Here is a 22,740-nt window from a genome sequence, read left to right on the forward strand (position 1 = left end):
GAAGGCTGGCTGGCTCTGGTAAAAATTGCCACATGTATTTGTTAGTATTTTCTTTCTTGAGGTGAACACAACCCTGACATGAATTATGAATGAACAAATTCCGGTCATTTCTGTTGGCTTCATGATTGAACATCAATGGAAACTAAAGGACATATTCTTCTGTTTCTGCTGCTTCCATGAAATCTCAAAAACACTTTTAACAGGAAAAGGTTTTGACATATTTAAAAAAAAATTGTGGTGAAAGTAACTCATCTACTGTTATTTACTTTCTTAAATGACTACTTGCCTTATTAAAAGAATGAAACATTTGTCGATAAATATTCTTGTTTAATACAGTTTCACCACTGTCTCAAATTTGAGATGGTAGATAGATAGGTGCTTTTGTCCTGAACTTTCATGTGAATATTTTTGCATCTTAAACTAACATTGTGGTGAACAAAAACTCAGCAAATCATGCAATGTTTTATAACTGTATTTCATAAAAAATTTGATTTCATCAAAGGGTTCAAAAAGGGTTAAAAAAATCTTGATTCCCCCACAAAATTGAATTTTCTGTCAATTCTTTGGTGTGGTGGGCTCTACAGAATTAACGATGTATTTTCATCAGCCTTTGGTCCCCTAGTGCCTCCAAAGCTAAGATTAACCCTTGTGCTATCCTAGGCACTTTATCGTTGGGAGTTGGGTCATCTAGACCCACAAGACAGTGCTCTGAACCTGAAAGGAAGTGCGAATAAACCATGCCAGGAGCACGTAAACTCTTCATTGAATTTCTTCATTCTGACATTCAGAGCACGGGGCAGAAATCACATCACGTCAACACCTGCCACGGGCCCTCGCTATGCTTTGTTTTAATGAAACAGTCGGATTCCTCTAGTCCACACAAGTCAGCTGCTAGGTGCCAGCTGAGGCAGCAACTGGGGAGATCTGCGGGACTGGCGAGTGTCCAGCGTCGCATCTGTGCCCGTCCATGCTAAAAAAAAACTTCAGTTTACCCAAATCAAGCAAGTCTCTTTCTTGAAATAGGACCACGCAGCATTCACAAATATTTTGCTTTAAAATATTATTTACGGTAAAAATATTTGTTTCATTAGAGATCTACTAAAATGAGATGTTTTCAAGATCAAATATCTCAATAACATATTCGCAATTCGTTCTCTTATTGTAAAAAGAGTCGTTAAATTTCACAAACCTACAATAATGTATTGGATTTATCTGCACTTTTCCAGACACTCAAGTGCTTACAATGTGTCCATAATTATTTTACTCCTCATTCATACTTGGTGATGGTAAGCTACTGATGTCACACAGAGGCAAGGCTGCCAGTTCGCCCCCCTCTGACCATCACTGAGACATTCATACGCATTGACACACCAGTGGAAACACAATGGAGGCAGGGAGGGTGAAGTGTCTTGCCCAAGGACAGTTGACTTGGGGGGAGCGGGGATTGAACCGCTGTCCCTTCGATCATTGCACAACCCGCTCCACTGCCTGAACTACTCCCACCCAAGTACTGTAACTAAATTGTTTATCAGTTTAGTCTGACCTGAAGTGTAATGGGATATTTAAACTAGAAACTAGACAAAGATACTTAAAATGTTGTGTTTTTTGGTGAGTATGACGTAAGAAATGCCGTTTAAAATGTGTTTTTAACCCTTGTGCTGTCTTAAATGACCCCACCCTTACTTTGACGTGTTCTCCCTACCATGACAAAGGTGGATACAGGTGGAAAGATTTCATGTAATCCATGGACACCAGTGAAGATCACAAATCATTGAGGAAAAAAGGTTTAGCGCACTGTCTAGTGCAGGGGTGTCAGACTCATTTTCACAGAGGGCCACATCAGCATAGTGGCTGTCCTCAAAGGGCCAGATATAATTTGATGAATTAATGAAAAATAAATGTAACTACTCCTTGATGTTAAATAACTCATTATTTATTTGCTATAACATTTTAAAGTGACAATTACAGTTGCATAGAAAACATATGTTTGCTTGTTACTCTAGCATAAATCATTTTAAATTTGATTCTGTCAAGTTATGTTATATGGACAGTGTTTAAGTCCTAATGTATAGTTGCCCAATTCGGTATTTGAAGTCCAATTCCCCCTAGATATGGATAAATACTCATACATTTTTATTTTTATTTTAATAAATGAAAAACTTTTATGTTCTTGCGGGCCACATAAAATGGCATGGAGGGCCACATTTGGCCCCCGGGCCTTGAGTTTGACACATGTGGTCTAGTGGGTCTAGATGACCCAACTCCCAATGGTAAAGTGCCTGGGATAGCACAAGGGTTACAAAAAAAACTAGCTTTTTCCAGCAGTTCTGAAATAAGTGATTTTTACTTAAAGGCAATTCCACTCTGGTTCCGCTTTTTTGTCTCACTGTGGCGTTCATGTGTCCAATCAGACATTTAGTAAGTAGGTTAACTGCATTTGAATGATCTATTTTCTCCAGGGAGATTTCCTCATGATCGTATTTTAGAGAAAGCACCATGTTCGTGTTCACTCCTGGAGATGGATGGGCTGTGATGCTGACAGTAGGTCGTGACGTTTAAAAATAACGGTGCTCATATGGCCGACATACGGGCTGAGAAACTCAAAGATCCAACCTGGTTTTGTTTCTCTGCGCTAAACGCTGTAACAGACGATTTGATTGCCAAATTTTACTCTTGATTTGCTGATTTTTGGTGACATAACGATGTGTGCTGACAGAGTCAGAGAAAATACTCATCTGCAGATTTCAGAGCCAAAAAAAGGTCAGAAGATTTATGTGACAGTGTGTGCTCACATTGTTTTTTCTGTCTCCTCCTGCTTTCAGAGTCAGAAATTCCTGCAGACAGACCCAAGGTGAGCAACACTCACAGCCATCCTGACAGTGTGCTGTGATCATCTGCAGTCCAGCTGTTTTTACCACACAAATCGTTCACGCTTAGCCGTCCTGGTCTTTTTGGCGTGACGGATGATAACCTGGAAACGTTATCCAGACTTTAGTCATGAAGATAGAAGATGAGCTCAACTGGGAGGATGAAGTGAAGCTTATAGGATTTCTGTGGCTCTTGCTGTTAATAATCCACTTCTATTCTAGGGCAAAGACAACCGGACAATGCATCCATCAGTGTGCCGCTGCATCAAACATGCATGCCGGATGATTTTTTTTATGTTGGATCTCCTGCAAAACCACTAAAAAAACTGCAATATTGATCACAAACAAAATCGTTTTAGGAATCATTCACAAAAAATAACAGGCACAAGTTGGAAGTAACTATCATTAAGTGCCCTCTCACCTTCAAGGTTATTTGGTGCAAAATCAGTCGCATTTGCATTTTTAGTGTTTGTGCTACCATTGTTTACTTTACAACCTTTCTAGAAAGTTACAGTTACTCAGATACATTTGCTTTGAAGACCCACTCTGATCATCTTTAGACCTATTTTCAAAGTGTTCCCAGTGGTCTTTTAATTATGATTATGTCGTTTTTAGCCAAAATCTATCCACCTGTGTTGCTTTCTAGTTTTTGCAGAGCAGCAGTAGTTCATTAAGAATTCCCCTCTGAGTTGTGGGTGGGACTGTTGAAGCAACCCCACCCCCTTTCCCCTTCCTGTTGCTGAGAGTTCTCTGTGTACATGCTCTCCTTCTAGCTTACAGCCCCTCACATCCCCAACCTAACGTCCAATGATTTAAACACAGAAATACTCAAAAATGCAATTTTAATCTTAATTTTCTTTCTATGTGTCCTCCAAATATACCAAGAACACATTTAAAATGCCAGAAACACAATTTTCATTGGAGTGGGTCTTTAATAAATTGAAAAAAAAAACTTTTTGTAAATTAGCTTTAGTTCAACAGATGCTTTACTTCTACCTGAGAATATTTCTGAGGAATCATCCAAACTCAATATTGGATGTGTTGACCTACCTTCATCTGATCACTTCTTTTCCTGCAGAAGTTGTGTTTGATTTTTCCTTTATTGTGGGATTGTATGAGATTTCACACAAACGTTTCTGCCTGATTCCATATTATCCTAAAAAATATTTGGTAAAGTACTTTTTCCTTTTTTTTGGGTAATATTATGTTGAACTATCACAATGTATTAGTAAACCTTTGGCTGCTCTCCCAATCTCTTTTTTCAACTAAAGATTCCTGCTTCAAGTTAATGGAAAGATCAAATTAAAAATACCTGGCCATTGTTTATTTATTCAAATGTTCAGCTGTTTGTATTACTTTTAGCTGTAAATCCTTAATTTTGTAGACTTTAAATTGTCAAGAATTCCTGTCTCCATTTTTCAAACATCTTTAAAAATCTTTTAGTATTGGATTTAATAGAAAGTCCAAATCATTTCCAAAGATCAAACAGTTTGGTGTGGACCTCATATTTTTCTTAAAGAGAAAAATATTGGATCTAATTGGGTCTTTCAAAACCAATAGTAGAAAAGAGGTGAATTGTGCAAGTGGGCCCACTAGGAGGCAGTAGTGCCAACTTCATGAATATTGTTTGGTGGGACTAAAAAAGAAACCACTGGGTTGTGAGACAGGGGGCTTAAAAAGAACAAAAAGTGAAAAACCTGATTGCAAACCAAAAAAAAACAGAATTAAATAACTCAAACAGGAGTTAAACTGAAAGCTGAATCAGAGCAGAAAGTTTTTATTTAAAAAAACAATTAAAAAAGTTTAAAGTTATCTAAATTGAGGTCTAAAGGAGCTGCAGGTAGGGGTGATGTGCATTTTGAATGCAGTTCTGTCCGGCCTTGTCTGTTGCACGGCTCAGCACAGGAGCAAAACTGGACACACGCGAGATTGAGTAGATAATAAAGCCAATTTGTGCTGCAGGTCAGTGCCGTCGATGACCTGCCAGAGGTCTTAACCTTGCAGGAAGAAGGCCTGCCTGAAGTCTCAGAAACCAACACTGTGGCCACAATGGAAAAGGACGTTGCTGTCCAGGAGGAAAGGGAAGTGCCTCCTGCTGTTGGGCTTGTCACCACGCCGCCTGAAACTAGCAGTATGAACCACGTTTGCCTTTGAGAGGTGTCCCTTTAGTCTGTGTTGACATTTGCGATTCCTTCAGTTCTCATTTGTCCGTCTCCTCTTCCTTTTAGAAGTTGGGGAGGAGAGTCTGGTGTTAGAAGAAACTGTACAGACTCCAGAGACCTCACATTCAGGGGTGGTCCTGCCTGAAGCAGCGTCCCCAGCACTGACGGAGAGTTCCACACTTCTAGAACCCCCAGAGGCCTCTGGTACAGGTCTGAAAGATCCGGCACCTGCAGAGAATGTGCAAGTGTCAAGGACAGAAGAAAGCAGCATCTGTACATATAACTGCACCAAAACAGAGCAAGTTGATGCTACTGCTGAGGAGGTGCAACATCCTCCTGCAGGTGATGAGGATCGGGATCTGGGTGAAGTTTTGGTAAATCAAGTTTCAGAAGATTTGGGCGTCCCTACAACTCTGCTTCCTGAATCTGCTGAACCTGTGGAGACCCCAGAAGAACCTCCACATACAGATGTGATGCCTGCAAATGAGGTAGTTACCCACATCCCTGAAGAAAATGAATCTGTGTCGGTCCATCTAGAACCGCCTACATTTGAAGAAGTAAACCTGGATGAGACGATAATCAGAGAGGAAGGGAACGTGATGGAGGACATGTTCTCTGAGGCCCCAACTGTGGAAGAAAGGGTGGCACAAGCAACAAAGATCTCAAATGAAGACCTTACTGAGGACGAAATTTTGCTGTTGGACAAAAATATTCCAGAGCCACCGGTGACAGATCATCCAGACCCTGAAAAACCAACCGTGTTGACTCCAGGGGGGGAATCAGCCTTCACCGTTGTCTCGATCATTCATCCTGATTCTGAGGACCTGCCTGTCCCAGCTGTCACTTCAGTGGTGGAGGTACAGCTGCTTTTCCTAAAATCTCACATACTTTTAACATGCTTTTGTATTCCCCAACATGTTTAGAAATGGCACTTTTTAGGTCTTAATCTAAAAATGGTGGAAGCATTGACTGTATATGAAAAGTTGACTGAGTAGCTCCCCCTCCCCCCACGTTCCAAACAGGAAGTAGCTGCTGCCTCCAAGAAGACGTCTGTAGAGAAAGAACCAGCTATTACTCAGTCATCCTATAGGTCAAAATAGTCTTTCTTGCTCGGATAATTTTTTTTGAACATGTTCTCTTGATAATTTTCTTTTTCGTTATATGTTTTTTCTGTAGAGCAAATTATTCTAGTTCTAAACTTGCTTCAGATTCTCCTGAGCCTGCTTTCGAGTGGTAGGGGTGTGAACTTCCAACAAGCTCACTCCTGATTGGTGAGGGTGGTTGTCATAGCAACGGAGACTCAAGCCAATCACTACTTACTAGTGTCGTCTGGCTGCCCATATTGATGCCCATATTGTGTTGTGTGAGTGTTTGCTATGACCTGTCGCCCACAGCATGCCCATAGAAAAAATGTACATGAACATTTTAGCTCTAAAAGCGAGCGGTCTACAATCTTAAAATTCCATGCAGGCCGCCTGGTTGCCCCATACAGTTCTGCCTATTTCTGTATCCACCCATAAAGACAGTTGTGCCTAAGGCCTAAGCAGGACAAAGAAACCTGACAGTAGATAGATGTAAAACCCAGATTAATCACTCTGATTGTATAATTTAATATATAAAAGCGTTTTTTTTTGGTATTTTTGTGACACTATTGTGGGTTCTTAACTGGCTTCTCCCCTAGATTTGTACAGGAGTTCTAAATAAACTGATGATATCAGATTGTAAAACCTGTGTTTCTATATACAGTTTTTCTTGTTATTATCAACTAATATTTTAATCTTCTTCTGGGTTACCTTTTTTTTTTTTAACCTATGAGTAAAATCGTTAACTCAAAGTGAACATACATCAGAAGAATAGTGAGAAATAATAGAATAATAGGAATCAGAATAATAAGAAAACTGGACACTGCCTAGCAAAGGTGCAATAAAAAACTCATAAAAAAGCTGATAGCTACTTAGTCCTTAAATTCAGTAACTGTTGTTGGAGATGTTCAATATTTTCAATTGTCTGGACAGGAACCTGCACCAAGAGTCTCCAGACAGATGATTATGGAAACAGAAAACTCTAAAAATACCTTGAAGGGGAAAAAGGTCCAATATCCATAAAAAGATTCACTCCATGAAATGCCTAGCGTACCTACCTAATTTCCCCTTGTGGGATTAATAAAGTATAATTGAATTGACTTGAATTGTAAGTTCTTCCAGTATAGAGATCAAAACGCTGTGCAGTCAAGATGCAGGCTTAGATCTATTGTTAGAGTGCAGAAAACATTGGGACAAACTGAGCCTTAGCTAAAGACCACGTGTCACACAGCCACTACATACTTTTCCATCTATGACATTTTGGTCTTTAGTAGTACATGCGAGATACACGTAATTCATCAGTGTTTCTTGCGCTCTATATTCGTCAACGTGCACAAATGTCCGTCGAGGGTCTCGGCTGTTTTGAGCTGTTCAAAGCTTTGGATCGGTTGAGAATTATGCAGTTTATGCGTATTTTATATAGTTTATACACAATTATTACATAAAATTGTCCACAATTGTGTGTGATTTTTGCACATGCATTCGCAAATTTGTGGCTTTCCACAAACATTCCGCGTATGTCTAACATACTTTTCAAGCATGTACCACAGACATGTAACTTTTACATTACGTACACGGCGCACATATCACGCTCAAATTACGTAGATGCATAATCACTGATGAACTGCACATAAACAGCAGAAAAATCATATATGATTTATGTTCTGTGTTTATTTACCTGTTCTTTTTTGGGACACATCTGTGAAAATTTCACATAAAGACCACAACCTTTCTCACATTTTCCACGTATAGTCACAGATCACCAATTTTCAATATGGATGTGCAATAGGTGCAAAATGTACGTAGTGGCTGTGTGACATGACCGAAAGGAGAAGATTCTCTGGCAAAGATCTGCAGCAGGTAAAGAGCAGGATGGGGATTACCTGAAAGTCCTGCAGGCAGTGAGTGATGCAGGATTTTAACAGAAAAAGCTAAATTCAAAAGCAGCAGAGAGACGTTGATCTACTTTAGGTTTGTTAGCTTGGCTGTAATAGGTTTAATTATGCTGAAGTAAAACTTGAACTTTTTCATTTTCTGTCTGTCCCAGATCAAGACCTCTGTGGTGGGTTTGGACGACGTCACCTCTGGAGATCACGGTGTGGTTTCCTTTGGTTATGGTTTAACTAACCAAACAGAGGAGGGCAGCACTGGCTTTCCATCGGGGGTGGAGCATGCCACAGACCAGGCCAGCATGGCCATGCCTGTGAATCCTGGACGAGCACTGATGGTATTTTTCAGCCTGAGAGTGACTAACATGATCTTTTCTGAAGATCTCTTCAATAAAAGTTCTCCCGAATACAAGGCTTTGGAGCAACGCTTCCTCGAGCTGGTAAACACCTGCATTTTACTACTATGGTTCCAAATTTCAGCACTGTTGTGTGGTTTTAACGTCTGCATTTACTCTTCAAGCTTGTACCTTATCTTCAGTCCAACCTAAGTAACTTTGAGAACCTGGAGATCCTGAACTTCAGGAATGGAAGCATTGTGGTAAACAGTCGGATGAAATTCGGGAAGCCTGTGGCTCGTGGCGTCACAACTACAGTTTACCTGATCCTGGAGGACTTCTGTAACACCGCTTACCAGACCATGAACCTGGCCATCGACAAATACTCGCTGGATGTGGAGTCAGGTTGGTTCTCACTGATGCAAAGTTCACTTCACAAGTAAATAAATTAAAATGAAACAGATGATTCCAATATTTTGATTATGAGAGCACAAAAGGGTGAAAGAAATTCTGCAGTTGGGTCACAAACGAGCAGAAGTGGGATATGTCCTGTCTATGCACTTTGATAGATATTCTCACAGAGCTGCAAAAGCTTTTGACAAATTACTCATAATGTTGCTCAAAAAGTTACCAAATGTTGAAAAAAAGTTTGCAGTAGTTGTTATTTCCTGGCTTTATCTGCAGCTCCTTGACTACAGGAAAAAAAACAAGACTTTTTTGCCAAGTAATCAAAGTTGTCAAAGTTATTTGTGAGTGACACAACTGTGAAAGATGGTGACATTTTAATTTTACCCAAATTGTGACTAACTGGCATTCAAGTATGCAGCAGCAGCCATTTACTCATTGATCTAAATCTGATGTAAGTTTGCATCCAAAATTGATTATGGTTTCAAATAAAAAACACAAAATCTAAAGAAAAGCCATGCATTTTTTTTCTCAGTAATTGCTTTTCCTTTTTCCCTTTTTATTGTCAGTTAAAAAAAAAAAATATCTATCTATCTATCTATCTATCTATCTATCTATCTATCTATCTATCTATCTATCTATCTATCTATCTATCTATCTATCTATCTATCTATCTATCTATCTATCTATCTATCTATCTATCTATCTATCTATCTATCTATCTATCTATCTATCTATCTATCTATCTATCTATCTATCTATCTATCTATATATATATATATATATATATATATATATATATATATATATATATATATATATTTAGTTTAACAAATTCACTTAAATGATGTATTGTTTTAAAAAACAAGTTATTTAACGTATTTTTATTGATTCTTATGTAAAATAAATTATCATTGTTATTGCTATACTTACTGTTGTTTTTATTGTTGTCACAAGAACAGGCAGATGACTGGTTCCAATTGCAGCAGGTTTTCTTAGCTCAGGTAAAAGTTCCCAAAGCTAAATCAGGGTCAGGTGGAGAAGGGTCAACAATGAACATGGGAGCACCAGAGAGAAAACGACAGTAATCAGTAGGGATAGCCCGTTTGACACGGACGCTCCGGCGCTTGTTTCACCTTCATGAAGCAGAGTGGTTCGACACAGTGTTTCGGGGCGTGTGTCAACTAGCGCAGATCACGTGGTTAATGACGTGAAGCGCCCAAATGCATTGTTTGGTGGAACCAGGGTTGAGATGTAACTTGTGTTTGAACAGTTGGGCGCGCTTTTCTCTATAGATGCAAAGAAATCCTGAACGTTTCCCGACCAGTTCTATTGTTTCCCCTGAATTGGATTCAGTGTCAGTTCACTGCTAACGCTGATGGCCATCGCTGATAGCCATACCATGACTCCTGGTAAAAAACGTACTGTGGCTCAGGATCATTTCAACTCAGTTTCTCCCAATAAGAGAATATACTATGAACGTTAATTATAAAGAAAATACTTCTGTTAATCTATAATGGCAAGATGTAACAGTGACAGTAGAGATAGTTCAGTGGAAACATCAATGGCATCTGCAGATAGTGGTCTTGGGTTCAAGACAAGTATTTAACAATTTTTTTGCTGTGCGTTTATTTTCTTCATGTGATGTGTGTTTTGTTGTGTCTAGTACTTCTCACAGAAAAACGTCACACGTTGTGTTGTTTTTTTTATCATCATTACCAACATCGTTTTGTTTTACGTTTTTTCATCATCATGGGAAAAAAAGTAAAACAAAACAACGTTGTTGTTGAATGGGCTGCACAGTGGCGCAGTGGTTAGCACTCTTGCCCGGTTCAAGTCCTGGCTGGGGAACAGTACATTGCTGTACTGTACCCCAGCAATGGGGGACCTCTCTGTGTGTTTGCAGGTTCTCCCCTTCCACTGTCCATAAACATGCAACTCTAAATTGTCCATTGGTGTGAGAGTGGATGTGTGATATGTGGCCCTGCGACAGACTGGCGACCTGTCCAGTGTGTCCCCTGCCTTCGCCCATAAGTGGCTGGGATTGGCTCCGGCAGCTCCATGACCCCGTAAGGGACAAAACGGAAGAAGATGAATGAATGAATGAATGAATGAATAAAATTTCCACATTGAAGTGTTACAAAGAGCTCAGTTGAAGCATATGATTAACGTTTAGTCCGCCACCAGATGCCGCTGTTCTGTGTGAACGGTTGATTCATTTTTTTATATTTCTGGCATAATTACATGAACCACGTGAAAGCTTCATTGGGCTTCTATTCCCATCCCTAGTAATCAGGATCCAGGCAAGATTCTGGCCAGGCAGTAGGCCAACAGATTCAGAGATAAAACAGGGTCAAGAAATCAGAAGATCAAATCCAGATATAACGCTCAGTAATGCAGGCAGAGTGGCACAAATAAAACTTCCCACCAAGTGAGGCTCAGTGCAGTGCTTGAGTATATACTGTGAGGGATTGCAAATGAAAGGCAGGTGTGTGGCATCGAGAAACTCTGTGCTGGGGTTTCTGGGAGATGTAGTGTCTTTAGAACTCCGGAGATGGTTCCCACTGATGACCAGAAGGGCAGACAGAGATCTGACATCTCACAATTATTATAATCATTATTTTATTTCAAAATAGGCTATTTGAAGCCATTTTTCCAGCATAAACCTACATGTTTAGGTTGTTTTTAATCTAGCATATGTACATATAACCCTTGTGCCATCTTAGATGACCCCACTCTTACTTTGACGTGTTATTCCTACCATGACAAAGGTGGATAAAGGTGGAAAGATTTCATGTAATCCATGGACACCAGTGAAGATCACAAATCATTGAAGAAAAAAGGTTCAGCGCACTGTCTAGTGGGTCTAGATGACCCAACTCCCAATGTTAAAGTGCCTAGGATAGCACAAGGGATAAACAGTTGGTTCACTACACAACTTAGGCATTATTAAAGAAAACTTGGAAGCAGCTTTTTGCAGTGATTCTCTATTTCTTCCGGTACAGATACAGAGAAAATAAAAAAGTATCTACACAGTTTTGCTCTGTAAAAACACAGAAAAACAGTGTGATAGTCCAAAAACAACCACAGTTTTATTTAAACGAATTAGTGATTTAGCATTTATTTCTTTATTCCTGTAAATGGATGAACGGACAAAAAAATGAACACTTGCACACATTTATTTTGAAATCTTGGATTATTGATGTAAATATTTAACATTATTGAAAGAAACTTGACAGAAAACAAATGATAATTACGACTTCCCTTTTCATATCTTAATTTATAGGTGATCAAGCAGACCCCTGTAAGTTCCAGGCATGCAACGAGTATGCAGAGTGCAAAGTCAACCGGTGGTCAGGGGAGGCGGAGTGCGTTTGTAACGCGGGGTACTTCAGTGTGGACGGCCTGCCCTGTCAGAGTATCTGTGAGCTGCAGACAGACTTCTGCCTCAACGATGGCAAGTGTGACATAATTCCTGGTCAGGGAGCCATCTGCAGGTGGGTCTGCATCCCAATGATTCACGTGTCTTGAAAGTTGGAACAAGATGGAATAAACCACATTGCTTTCTTTCTTTGAATTTCGCCTCACGTGCACTATTTTTGAAGCCCACACCATGTGATTGTAAAAAGGAAAAAAAAGAAACAGTAAAATCTTGTTTTCCCCTTCACTTACTGTTAAAAGCACTAACGAGGAAGGACACTGTACAGAGCATGTTTTCTGTTTACATATTGATACAGACGCACATCTGGTTGACTGTGGGTAGATCTTGGGAAGAATAGCAACAGTCTGCTCAAATCTCTGCATCTGGAGCCGTTTATGATGAGTTGAACCATCATGAAGGACTCTGTGTGCCAAGAGGAGTGCTAACCTTTGTTTCACACCCACCAGCACATCATAAAGCACACAGGCAGATCCAGATGCGTTTGGATTGTTATTTACATCATGCTGTCAAACTAAAGCTATTGTATGGCTCTATGGAGACAGAAAACAAACATGAAGACTTTGTTCCATAGTAAGGTAGAAATAATTGAACAACACTCGCTACGGGCATGTGACACGCGTTGTTGAGCGTACTAAACACGCTTTCTTGAATGTGCGTTTAGTCCAAGGTGTTCACGCTTGACTGTCGCTACCGTTTACCAGCGCATGTCCACCACCTACATTTGGAAGAGGCTTGGGACAAACGGCAAAATGTGAATTTCTCCCCCATGATCAATTTTCAAATGGTTCGCACTTCTGTGAATGAAAAGGGACGCTGTCCACATGTCACTACCAAAACCTGATTGGTCTAAGTTCAATCTGGTTTATCTTACAAGACGCATTCAATTGCCACGCATATTGTTTGTAGAACCCGAAAACGGTCGTAGAAACTTGCATAGCGACACATGAAATGCAAAAACTTTGAACATGAAAACCGGACACGCATTTACATAGATTTTTTATTGGAAGTGGCTGCTTGAAAGCGCTGAGGCTGTTGCGAGGATAGCTTCGGATTTGCAAAGAGGTTACAATTTTTGTCAAGAAGAAAATGCTGTTAATTAATTGCTAAGATAGTTAGCATCTTTTACATTATTGCTTTGAATATGTATTGATTTGATTTGTCTTAAGTCATCTTCATTTTGTCCTCTTCCTCGTCTGCAGGTGTCGTGTTGGGGAGAACTGGTGGTACAGGGGCGAACACTGTGAGGAGTACGTATCAGAGCCCCTAGTGGTCGGAATAGCGATTGCCTCAGTGGCTGGCTTCCTGTTTGTGGCATCAGGAGTCCTATTCTTCTTGGCCAGGACGTTGCGGGATCAGTACGACAAAGAGGAGTCGGAGGACCCCATAAGGTGCGGACTGCCAGGCAAAAAGGCATCATGTTTAAAACAAACTAATACCTTAACACCAGCGTTAGTTTATACGTGGTTTTAAAAGGAACATTTATTGTCAAAATGTTTGCTCTTTATTGCTTCGTCAGTCTAATACGAGCTGTTCTAAGTAATATTTTACCTGCCCTCAGCCCAGGTCTTATCTGATTGGTTAATGTAACTAAGGAAGGCCTTACTCACATACAACCATACAGAGGGTTAATCCGCACAAGTGCTGCAGGTTTTTGGGATGTCGATGCCTGTAGAAGGTCGTAAACAGAAGGATAAAGGGTGCAGGTGTGTCTTGCAGTTGAAGCTCATATGAAATGTCATGAACATGGAACCTACCATTGTTGTGTGCGTGGTAAACATATCGTGAAGTATTTGTAAAGATAATGCAAGTTACACGTACTGGTGATGCTGTTGTGCTGTGTCCTTACACCACTCTCATCGTTAGTAAAGTGTACTGGCTCCTTAACCCTTGTGCTATCCTAGGCACTGTAGCAGTGAGTGTTGGGTCATCTAGACCCACTAGACAGTGAGCTGAACCTTTTTTCTTCAATGATTTGTGATCTTCACTGGTGTCCATGGATTACATGAAATCTTTCCACCTTTATCCACCTTTGTCATGGTAGGGAGAACACGTCAATGTAAGGGTGGGGTCATCTAAGAGAGCGCAAGGGTTAATGACCATGCGCAAATGCTGCATGCACGGGGTGTGCACGTGATAGGTAAGAACTTGTAGGACAACAGTAGGATAAATGTAGAAAAAATGTGCATGAACATTTTCACTCTACTGGCTCACGGAGCGGTCTATAACCTTATCATTTTGTGTGACCCACCCGCAGACAGCCCATATCCACCGGTATAGACAGTTCTGACTAAAGCATTAAATAAAAACAACCGTCCAGCATATTCATTTTAATCAGCTTTTATTTAGCTCACTATATAGAGGTGGACTCTGCCATCTTCTCCATTCACAGAAACACCAGTGGTTGTAAACCTACATTATGAGTTTTCATTCGTTTAAACTTACCCTGAACTTTTTCACCACAATTACTGAAATTACACATTACACATAGACATCACTCAATTTTGTTTTTCTAATAATCTGTCTGTTTTCACTAATGTTGTTATTGATAAATCTGCTGCTTTGATTAATATCATGAACTAAAGCTGTTTCATCAAACTGGCTTCTCATCCAGCACAGCTGCAGGGTCATTGTTTTTGTTGGAGGTGAGACGCTGATATAAATGATGGTATTGGCTCAGGAAAATGTTTGTGTCATGGTGGGCTTAATCAGAGGCAGAGGTAGACAGGTATTTATGCACAACCTGAACCCACCAGGACAGCAGGATACACACAAACCCAAAGAATTTAAGATTCAGTAAAACACAAGAATCTAGGTGTGGGATGTAGGTCATCGTATTTATCTGTGTAATTGCATTATTTCCTGGATGTTTTGATGTCAACACTTCTCTAATAAACAACTCTGCTGAACAACAGCCAAAGAAAGCCGGGAGAGGCAAATTTGAACTCGGCTAACAGAGACATCAGATCTGTTTCTGCTCCACATGAACTTCTGAAATTCAGATAAACAAACTATTTAGAGAGCAGCATTGCGCTGTGATGCAGTTCAGTCCCATTTTGTGTTCATATTTATTGTAATGTACAATTCACTTCTCTGCAAACATTTTGGTAGTGATAAACTTCAGCCACTGATTTGGTTAGTTGTTTGGAAAAAAAACAACTTGGTAATTAAAATGATTACTTTTTAAACTAATGTGACAGCAGTAAGACTTCACACTGAATTTATTCCTGTTTGTCTTCATATATTTGTCCCTAATATTATACTTAGAGTAATAACAAAACTACACACACACCAGGACCACATTAATTTATTTATTTATGTCCCACAAAACAAAAGTTTTTTTTGTTTTTTGACAATGAAAGTGGAACAGAAAGAAAAATGTACTTAAATACTAAAGCCATTGATATAATTTTACCCCCTCTTTTAAAACAGTAAACAAAAACAAAACAAAAAAGAAATACAAAAGATAGCAAACACCAACAAATGTGAATTCCGTGGTTTAACCAAGGAATGTAACTATAAAATCTAAATATAACAACCAACAATTCACTGTTCAATTTCTTTATGCAACACACAAACCAACAATTTTTCAACAGACTCCTCCTTTGACCAATCAGTTAAAACGTTCCTAGTTTTAAGGTGGAGCAACATGGAACTTTTAGCTTTATAATGAATTGTGTCATCAAAGCTGTCTGTATGCAATGCAGCCAAACAAAACAGCAGTGTTGCTTCTTTGGAAAAATAAACTGCATCCACTGCAACTTGGTGTCCATATCCAATGGGAACAAGAAAACCTCATAATTACCAAATGTTCCATCCATCCATCCATCCATCCATCCATCCATCCATCCATCCATCCATCCATCCATCCATCCATCCATCCATCCATCCATCCATCCATCCATCCATCCATCCATCCATCTTCTTATCCCTTTTGGGGTCACTGGGTTGCTGGAGCCTGCCCTGGATGAAGGCGGGGTACACCCTGGACAGCTTACATGAAAACAGCATGAAAACTATCTAGAAATACTCCATTGATTTCCTAGTTTCTTTGTTAATTTTACAGGCGAGCAGAGAGCCTCCCATCTTTGGAGAGGGCGACCAAGTACAACCCCATGTATGAGAGCGAAGCCACAACTGGCTACAGCCACTACTATCGCCGCTACCCAGAACCTCCGGTGTACAGCAGCGCCAGCGCAGAGGCCTCCACTGACTTCAGCAGCGAGGAGATACGACACATTTATGACAACAGCGAATTGACCAAAGAGGTGTGTCCAAAACAGAACTGCAGCAAAGACTCGTGTAAAACCCTAAAGTTTGGAATTCAGCACAGTTATTGTAAAGGGGAACTTAGTACATTCGGTAATTTGTTTTGTTGGCACAGAATGCAAGAATTACAAAAATCATTTAGACACATGGATAAAAAAGTGTCTTAAACTGTAACGAACCTGAGGAGATAAGAACATTTCAAAACTGTTAGCAAGGTGCAAGCTCATTTCAAGCATTGACTGACCATAGTTTTTCCTTATTGCAAAGTGTTTTTGACTCATCCACAGTTTATTCAGCTCTATTTTTCTGTGATATAACCTTCTTCTCCAACTGACATCATTTTTCTCTACAGGAAATTCAAGACAGGATACGCATCATTGAACTTTATGCTAAGGACCGCCAGTTTGCAGACTTTGTGCGGCAGCATCAATCGTGAGTTCTTCAGTCATTTGGGGACTAAGCTTGGATATATGCATGCTGGATGGAAAACAGAAAATAAAACGGTTGATCAAAGTAGAGGGAAATTAGTTTAACAGAAGAAAGAAGAGAAGAATCTGTGCAGTTGGCCAACAAAACAACAAACGCTGGGTTGACATAGCTGCACAGGAAACTATCATGAGGTGCAGATCTACATCTGCTTATTGGAAAACTGTCATCTTAAATCAAATAATCCCTCTTCCATGTTGCATAAAGTACAGTCCTCTTTTCAGGTTTGATCACATATGTTTGGTTTGTTGCAGTGTCCTGGATACCTGCAGAGAGAACTCATCGTCACAGACATGAAAATCTCGTGTGTACAACAAGGTACTTTACTCTCATTTGCTGAACACAAGTCAGGGATTACAACAGTGGTGGACCGTGCATTACACACCTGGGCCTTCAGTAGTGCTACGTCTGAATCACTCAACTGCTCATTAATCATTTTACGATGCAGAAACGAGCTTTGCATTGAATATTGAAAATTTCTGTAGCCAAAATAAATGCCTTTAAATAAACCGAATAAACAAAACAGTAAACAAATCACGTTATGGAACTACAGCCAGCAAAAAAAACCACTGAAGTAAAGTAAAACAGACACCATTAAGTGAAACAATAAAAAGAACCAAAATAAAGAGACGAATTAAAACCATCAAATTAAAACTAAAACGGCAACACTTTATATTAAGATTCCTTAACAAGCATTGTCAATGCATAAACAAGCATTATAATAGAATTTTTAGGGTGTTAGTAAGACATTTATTAGGACAAATCTAAATATAAAGTGTTACCACAAAAAAAAAAACAAAAGCAAAAACTACACAGTAAAATAGAATAAATTGAATTAGAGTCTATAAAAGTATTGTCAACTGTTATTTTACCTGAAAGCAGATGCCAGACATCAGTTCAAAGATTATTCAGACATTCGTTTAGCCTTTTAGCGAAACATTATTTTTTTGACATTCTTAAATTTTTAAGGTTCTTTTTTTGCCTCTTTTACAGTGTCATGCTTTGTCTCAAATTTTCAACAGAAAACACATTTTAAATTGACATAATAAAACTTAGAACAAGTTAATTCTAAGAAAAGCAGACAGACAGTTTAGGCTTTAGACTGCAGTGTCAAACTTCTGCTGGTTTTTTCAGACGTTCTGCCTTGTCTGCTGCTGATTACCTGGGTCAGGCGTGTTTAGCCAATAAGGAGCTTCAATGGCAGGACAGTTGTAAAAAGATGTAGGACACTGACCCTCGATGCGAGGGTCAGTGTCCTACATCTTTTTACAACTGACCTGCCATTGAAGCTCCTTATTGGCTAAACAGTGACACCCGTGCGTAGAGTGAAGGTTGTATTAAAACTAAAAATGTCTACCTCTGCTTCACAGAAACACACCTGTCCTGTCCAAACTGAGGCTTTTTTTCAGGATGCTCCTCAAAGCCTGGACTCCTAGCTCCTAGCTGATGGTCCTTAAATTCTTCCACTTAACCTTCTACTGACTGTTCCTTCAGTTTTCTACGTGCCTTCTCTCATCGGAGCTTCAGTCTAATTTCCCACTAGGAAAAGCTGAACTGCTTTTCATGACTTGAACTGTTAGCACATACTTATACCAGGTTTGTATTGAAATGATATAGAGGAAGTGTTCCTATCTTTTATCAGATGTTTATCTTCAGAAGTGGACAGGCATAAACTGTGAAAATATTTAGAGTCAACGTGACTTTTGCTTGTCGATTTTTAACAGGCTGCTTTACTGCTTTTTGTCTTTTTATTGCTTTTAATTTTTCATAAAGAGGCAGATTTTGGAAAACTGTTCTGTTTTAGACAATGGTGCTATCATAGTTTAAAAAGAAAACGTAGTCACTTTAAATTTATCAATAAAAAAATCATCTCTCTCAGTGTACAACATTAGAAATGACCATCACATGATGCGTGCTGTTCTGGTCATCTGAGACCATAGTCGTGGTTTTCCTGCAGAAAACAAAAAAAGGATAATTTATCTATATGTTTGGACATTTCCATGTACAAAATGTCACAATTTATGCAACTCTGACTCCTAGAGGACACGGGTAAAAGGGTAAGAAATTATTAAAAATGTCACTAAATTATGACAGCATTTGGCTTGGTCCAAAACAGCAAGGTGAGTAATTTTACTTGTTAGTTTTTATACTTGTTAAACGGTAAAAATGTAGATATCTCAAAATAAATGAACATTAAAAAGAAGAAAAACGTCTTCATTTATTAAGGCCGCGACAGAATCTCTGGTTTTTACAAGCAGGACAGAAAGCAAAAAAAACCAAAAAAAAAAACGTGTGCAGAGTGGGTGACATTTTGGTTGTTTGGCTTTAAACTACTTTGATTTTATTTGGGGATTTTGCACGTTCCTAATGTTGTGCAGGTAACTAGTAGTTGGTTTCCTGCTTTTATTGTGAAGGGGAAGTTGGTTTTCCAAAAGCATCTTTAACCTCTGAGTTGTGGGCGGGACTGTTTGCGCAGAGCAAGCCTCCCTTCATTTCCCATCATCCAGTAGTTTACACTCTCTCCCATTAGCTTACAGCCTCTCATACCACCAACCAAAAATTGAATCGGTTAGTTCAAAAGGGGCCCAAGTCCACAATTTTTCAACAATGTTCTATGGTCTTCAAGGGAAAAATTACCTGATTATGTGCAAAAAAGTCCCAAGTCCGTTGTAATGTATTGACTTTGTTTGACATTTAAAATGCATTAGGTGCAAAATTCCTGGACTTGGGCCTCTATGCATGGGTTTTTCTTTATCCCATAGATGGCAGCACTAGTTATCCAATATGGCAGCGCCCCAGTTTAATTCAAGAATGGCCCAAATCAAGAGACTTTAGTTTGCTAGTCCTCTGAAATCATAAAAGTGAGGTGCTTCATATTATAGTATTTGTAACCTATGAACTGGTGCTAAATCTGGGTAAAGTATTAATCATTTGGTGTAGCCTCCCTATACGCTATGCAATTAAAATCATTCCCTGGAAAAACAAACCTCTTGGACTTGGGCCCCTTTTGAACTAACTGATTCAATTACCTGTGCAACAAAAATGGCGAGCAATATTGGAGCTATTCAGTCAAACAGGTTTGATCCAGCAGTGGTATTGTGGCTTGCCAAATGTAGCTTACGTAACAACCACAAGCTTTTTCCAACAGCATTTTTTTCCATCTGCTCCTGATTCACAACAGTTAGAAAAATGTAAACAAGTCTTACAACAGAAATAAACATACTTAAATACATTGTCTTTTTTAATTTTTTTTTACTAAAAGTAAACGTAACCACTCTCGGGGTAGGCTTATTTTTCTATGTAAAGCTAATTTTATTTGACATTTCAGATTAAAACTGCTGAAGGGGCAAAGCATTTTGACCCACAAGTGAACAATCAATCCTCAGCTCTTAAATATTTTGGGGTCATCAACTGTGAGACCTGTTTGTCCTGGCTATTTAGCCGTTTTTTGATAGGTCTGGAGTTTAGGTGTGATATCACCTCAGAAATAATAATGTGGCATTAGATCAGCCTTAATACACACACAGAAATAGATTATATTCATCCTTATCTTAGGACGATAGCACAGGCAGCTTGGTTTTTCCCTTCCCTAGATGCCCTTGGAACGAGCTGCCATCTGACTGCTGGATCACAAACATTTCTGTCGGATAAATTAAAGTGTTTTCTTTTGCTCTCAGTGGACCTGGACAGCTGCAGTCGATTATAGTCAGCATGAACGTCTGGACTGGTCAGGTCTTGCTGTTTACATTACAGCCTTGGTGCACTGTTGTCTCCTTTTAGACGCCAAGACCAAAAAACAGATCTTTTGCCCAGGATGTGCTGCTTTTTGCAATCTGAGCGTTCAGTTTTGTTTTTCTATTATAGATTGTGCGTTTGTCTGCACAGTTTTGTCATCACCTGCTTATGAAACAGTGTTTTGTCATCTATATAATAGTGCATTTATTGTTCAAAGAAGCAGATAAAGAGCAATGTACAGTTTTATAGAGTGTGTTTGTTCACCACTGTGTTCAAAAGCTGCTGTGTAAAATAAAACAGTGTTTTTTTATATGTCTGGTGTAAATAATTATTTCACATTTCTTTATTTAAGGTCTTCAAGGCTTTTCACAGGTTGTGTATCTTTTCTACACAGAACAACATTTATTGAAAATGTACTGGATGTAATCATTCTGTATCTCTGTGTCTGCAGAACCCAAATGTAAAAATATTTTTTACAGCAAATTTGCAACCAGTTGGGATAAAAAGAAGTAGACTATTTCATGTATTACAGTGGCAATCAAGGATCTTGAGCATCCTTGAGCAATTATTTTTCGCACTGGGTGCAAAAAATTAAAAGGCGCACAGGAGTGGTCTATTTTTAAACTCATGTCACTTATAAGGTGCGCTGAGCCATAAGTTGCAGTAAACAAGACATACAAGTCAGAGATAAATCAGTCAGAGTTTATCAACCCTTGTGCTATCCTAGGCATTTTAACATTGGGAGTTGGGTCATCTAGACCAGTGTTTTTCAACCAGTGTGCCGCGGCACACTAGTGTGCCGTGGGAGATGGTCAAGTGTGCCGTGGAAAATTGCCCTCATTAACTGATCTAAAAGCATTTCCCATCTCCAGGAAATCAGCTCTTTGTTCATCCAAACAGGTCCTGATAAAACACTGAGTAGTTAGGAATATAAACGATCATAAAATACTTTTTTCTTTGTGTTTATTTGATTCTATTAAAGACATTTTGATAAGAATGACGGTAACGCGAAATAGCTGCAGCTATAACTGTGTAAGGAAAAGTCCCGCAGCTTTTACTGTCTCCACGACTCCACCAATCATTCTTGAAGGCTTAATCACATGTCATCAGTCTGACCAATCAGAAGTGGTTAAAGTCTCCACTTCCTTGTTCCAATTTAGCTCATAACTCAGTCAGTTCCGACAAAAACACCAGCTAAAGCTCGTCTTTAGCGGTGGAGCTTTCCACAGAATCCGGTATCAGACCGTGGAACAAGTGAACAAAACCATGAAGCTCAGAGACGCGAGTCTTTCTGCCGTTTTCTCGCAGTTTTCACACTACATCTCCCATGATGCATTGGCTTAATGAGTCGTCCTTCTTACACGTCTTGAAAACACAACGAACATACAGTTTGTATATAACTTAACTTTTATTAAATCTTTTAGAAAAACATCTGCAACTTCCTGCTTTTTCTGCCACAATTATCACAAAAATGCACGTCAGATTGCCGGGGGGGGGGGGGGGGGGGGGGGCTGTAGATCAAAACAGACTATGAGTTTCTGCTTTTTTTTTTTTTTGGGATGCTGGTGTGCCGCGGGATTTTTGTCAAGGTTAAAGTGTGCCGTGGCTCAAAAAAGGTTGAAAAACACTGATCTAGACCCACTAGACAGTGCTCTGAACCTTTTTTCTTCTAAGATATGTGATCTTCACTGGTGTCCATGGATTACATGAAATCTTTCCACCTTTATCCACCTTTGTCATGGTAGGAATAACACGTCAATGTAAGGGTGGGGTCATCTAAGATAGCACAAGGTTTAACTGTGTTAACTGTAACTCCCAACCTTGTTAGTAACACGTAAAAAGAAAAGTCTGACACAGCTGCACGTCAGCCACATTAGCATACTCACAGTTTCACCCAACCAAACATTTTACAAGAGCAGAATGTACCTCGCAAAGTTGCTTCAACATCAATAAAACCAACCAGAAGGAATACATATGTATGATGCATGATGCTCTGAAGTCAACTTTATAGTGCAGATAATGTGGTCTGTTTTATACTTTACACGATCACCAGGAATCAGCGGATTCCGAT

At 39.3% G+C, this 22,740-nt stretch overlaps 1 protein-coding gene across 1 annotated transcript in view; it reads left to right on the forward strand.

Moving 5' to 3' along the window:
- impg2a (interphotoreceptor matrix proteoglycan 2a) overlaps positions 1 to 19,143 on the forward strand; it is a 31,525-nt gene extending 12,382 nt beyond the window's left edge. The window contains exons 12-22 of the mRNA XM_023951132.2: positions 2,823 to 2,851; positions 4,830 to 4,998; positions 5,096 to 5,886; positions 8,159 to 8,440; positions 8,521 to 8,740; positions 12,027 to 12,237; positions 13,382 to 13,570; positions 16,246 to 16,447; positions 16,801 to 16,880; positions 17,189 to 17,252; positions 18,305 to 19,143. Of these exons, the coding sequence (XP_023806900.1) occupies positions 2,823 to 2,851; positions 4,830 to 4,998; positions 5,096 to 5,886; positions 8,159 to 8,440; positions 8,521 to 8,740; positions 12,027 to 12,237; positions 13,382 to 13,570; positions 16,246 to 16,447; positions 16,801 to 16,880; positions 17,189 to 17,231 (2,216 nt within the window). The 3' untranslated portion in view covers positions 17,232 to 17,252; positions 18,305 to 19,143. The remainder of the gene's footprint in view (positions 1 to 2,822; positions 2,852 to 4,829; positions 4,999 to 5,095; positions 5,887 to 8,158; positions 8,441 to 8,520; positions 8,741 to 12,026; positions 12,238 to 13,381; positions 13,571 to 16,245; positions 16,448 to 16,800; positions 16,881 to 17,188; positions 17,253 to 18,304) is intronic.
- The last annotated feature ends 3,597 nt before the right edge of the window (positions 19,144 to 22,740 follow it).

The sequence above is a fragment of the Oryzias latipes genome, chromosome 21 (genome assembly GCF_053564925.1).
Source record: "Oryzias latipes strain Hd-rR chromosome 21, Olatipes_Hd-rR_3.1".
In the NCBI taxonomy this organism is placed as follows: Eukaryota; Metazoa; Chordata; class Actinopteri; order Beloniformes; family Adrianichthyidae; genus Oryzias; species Oryzias latipes.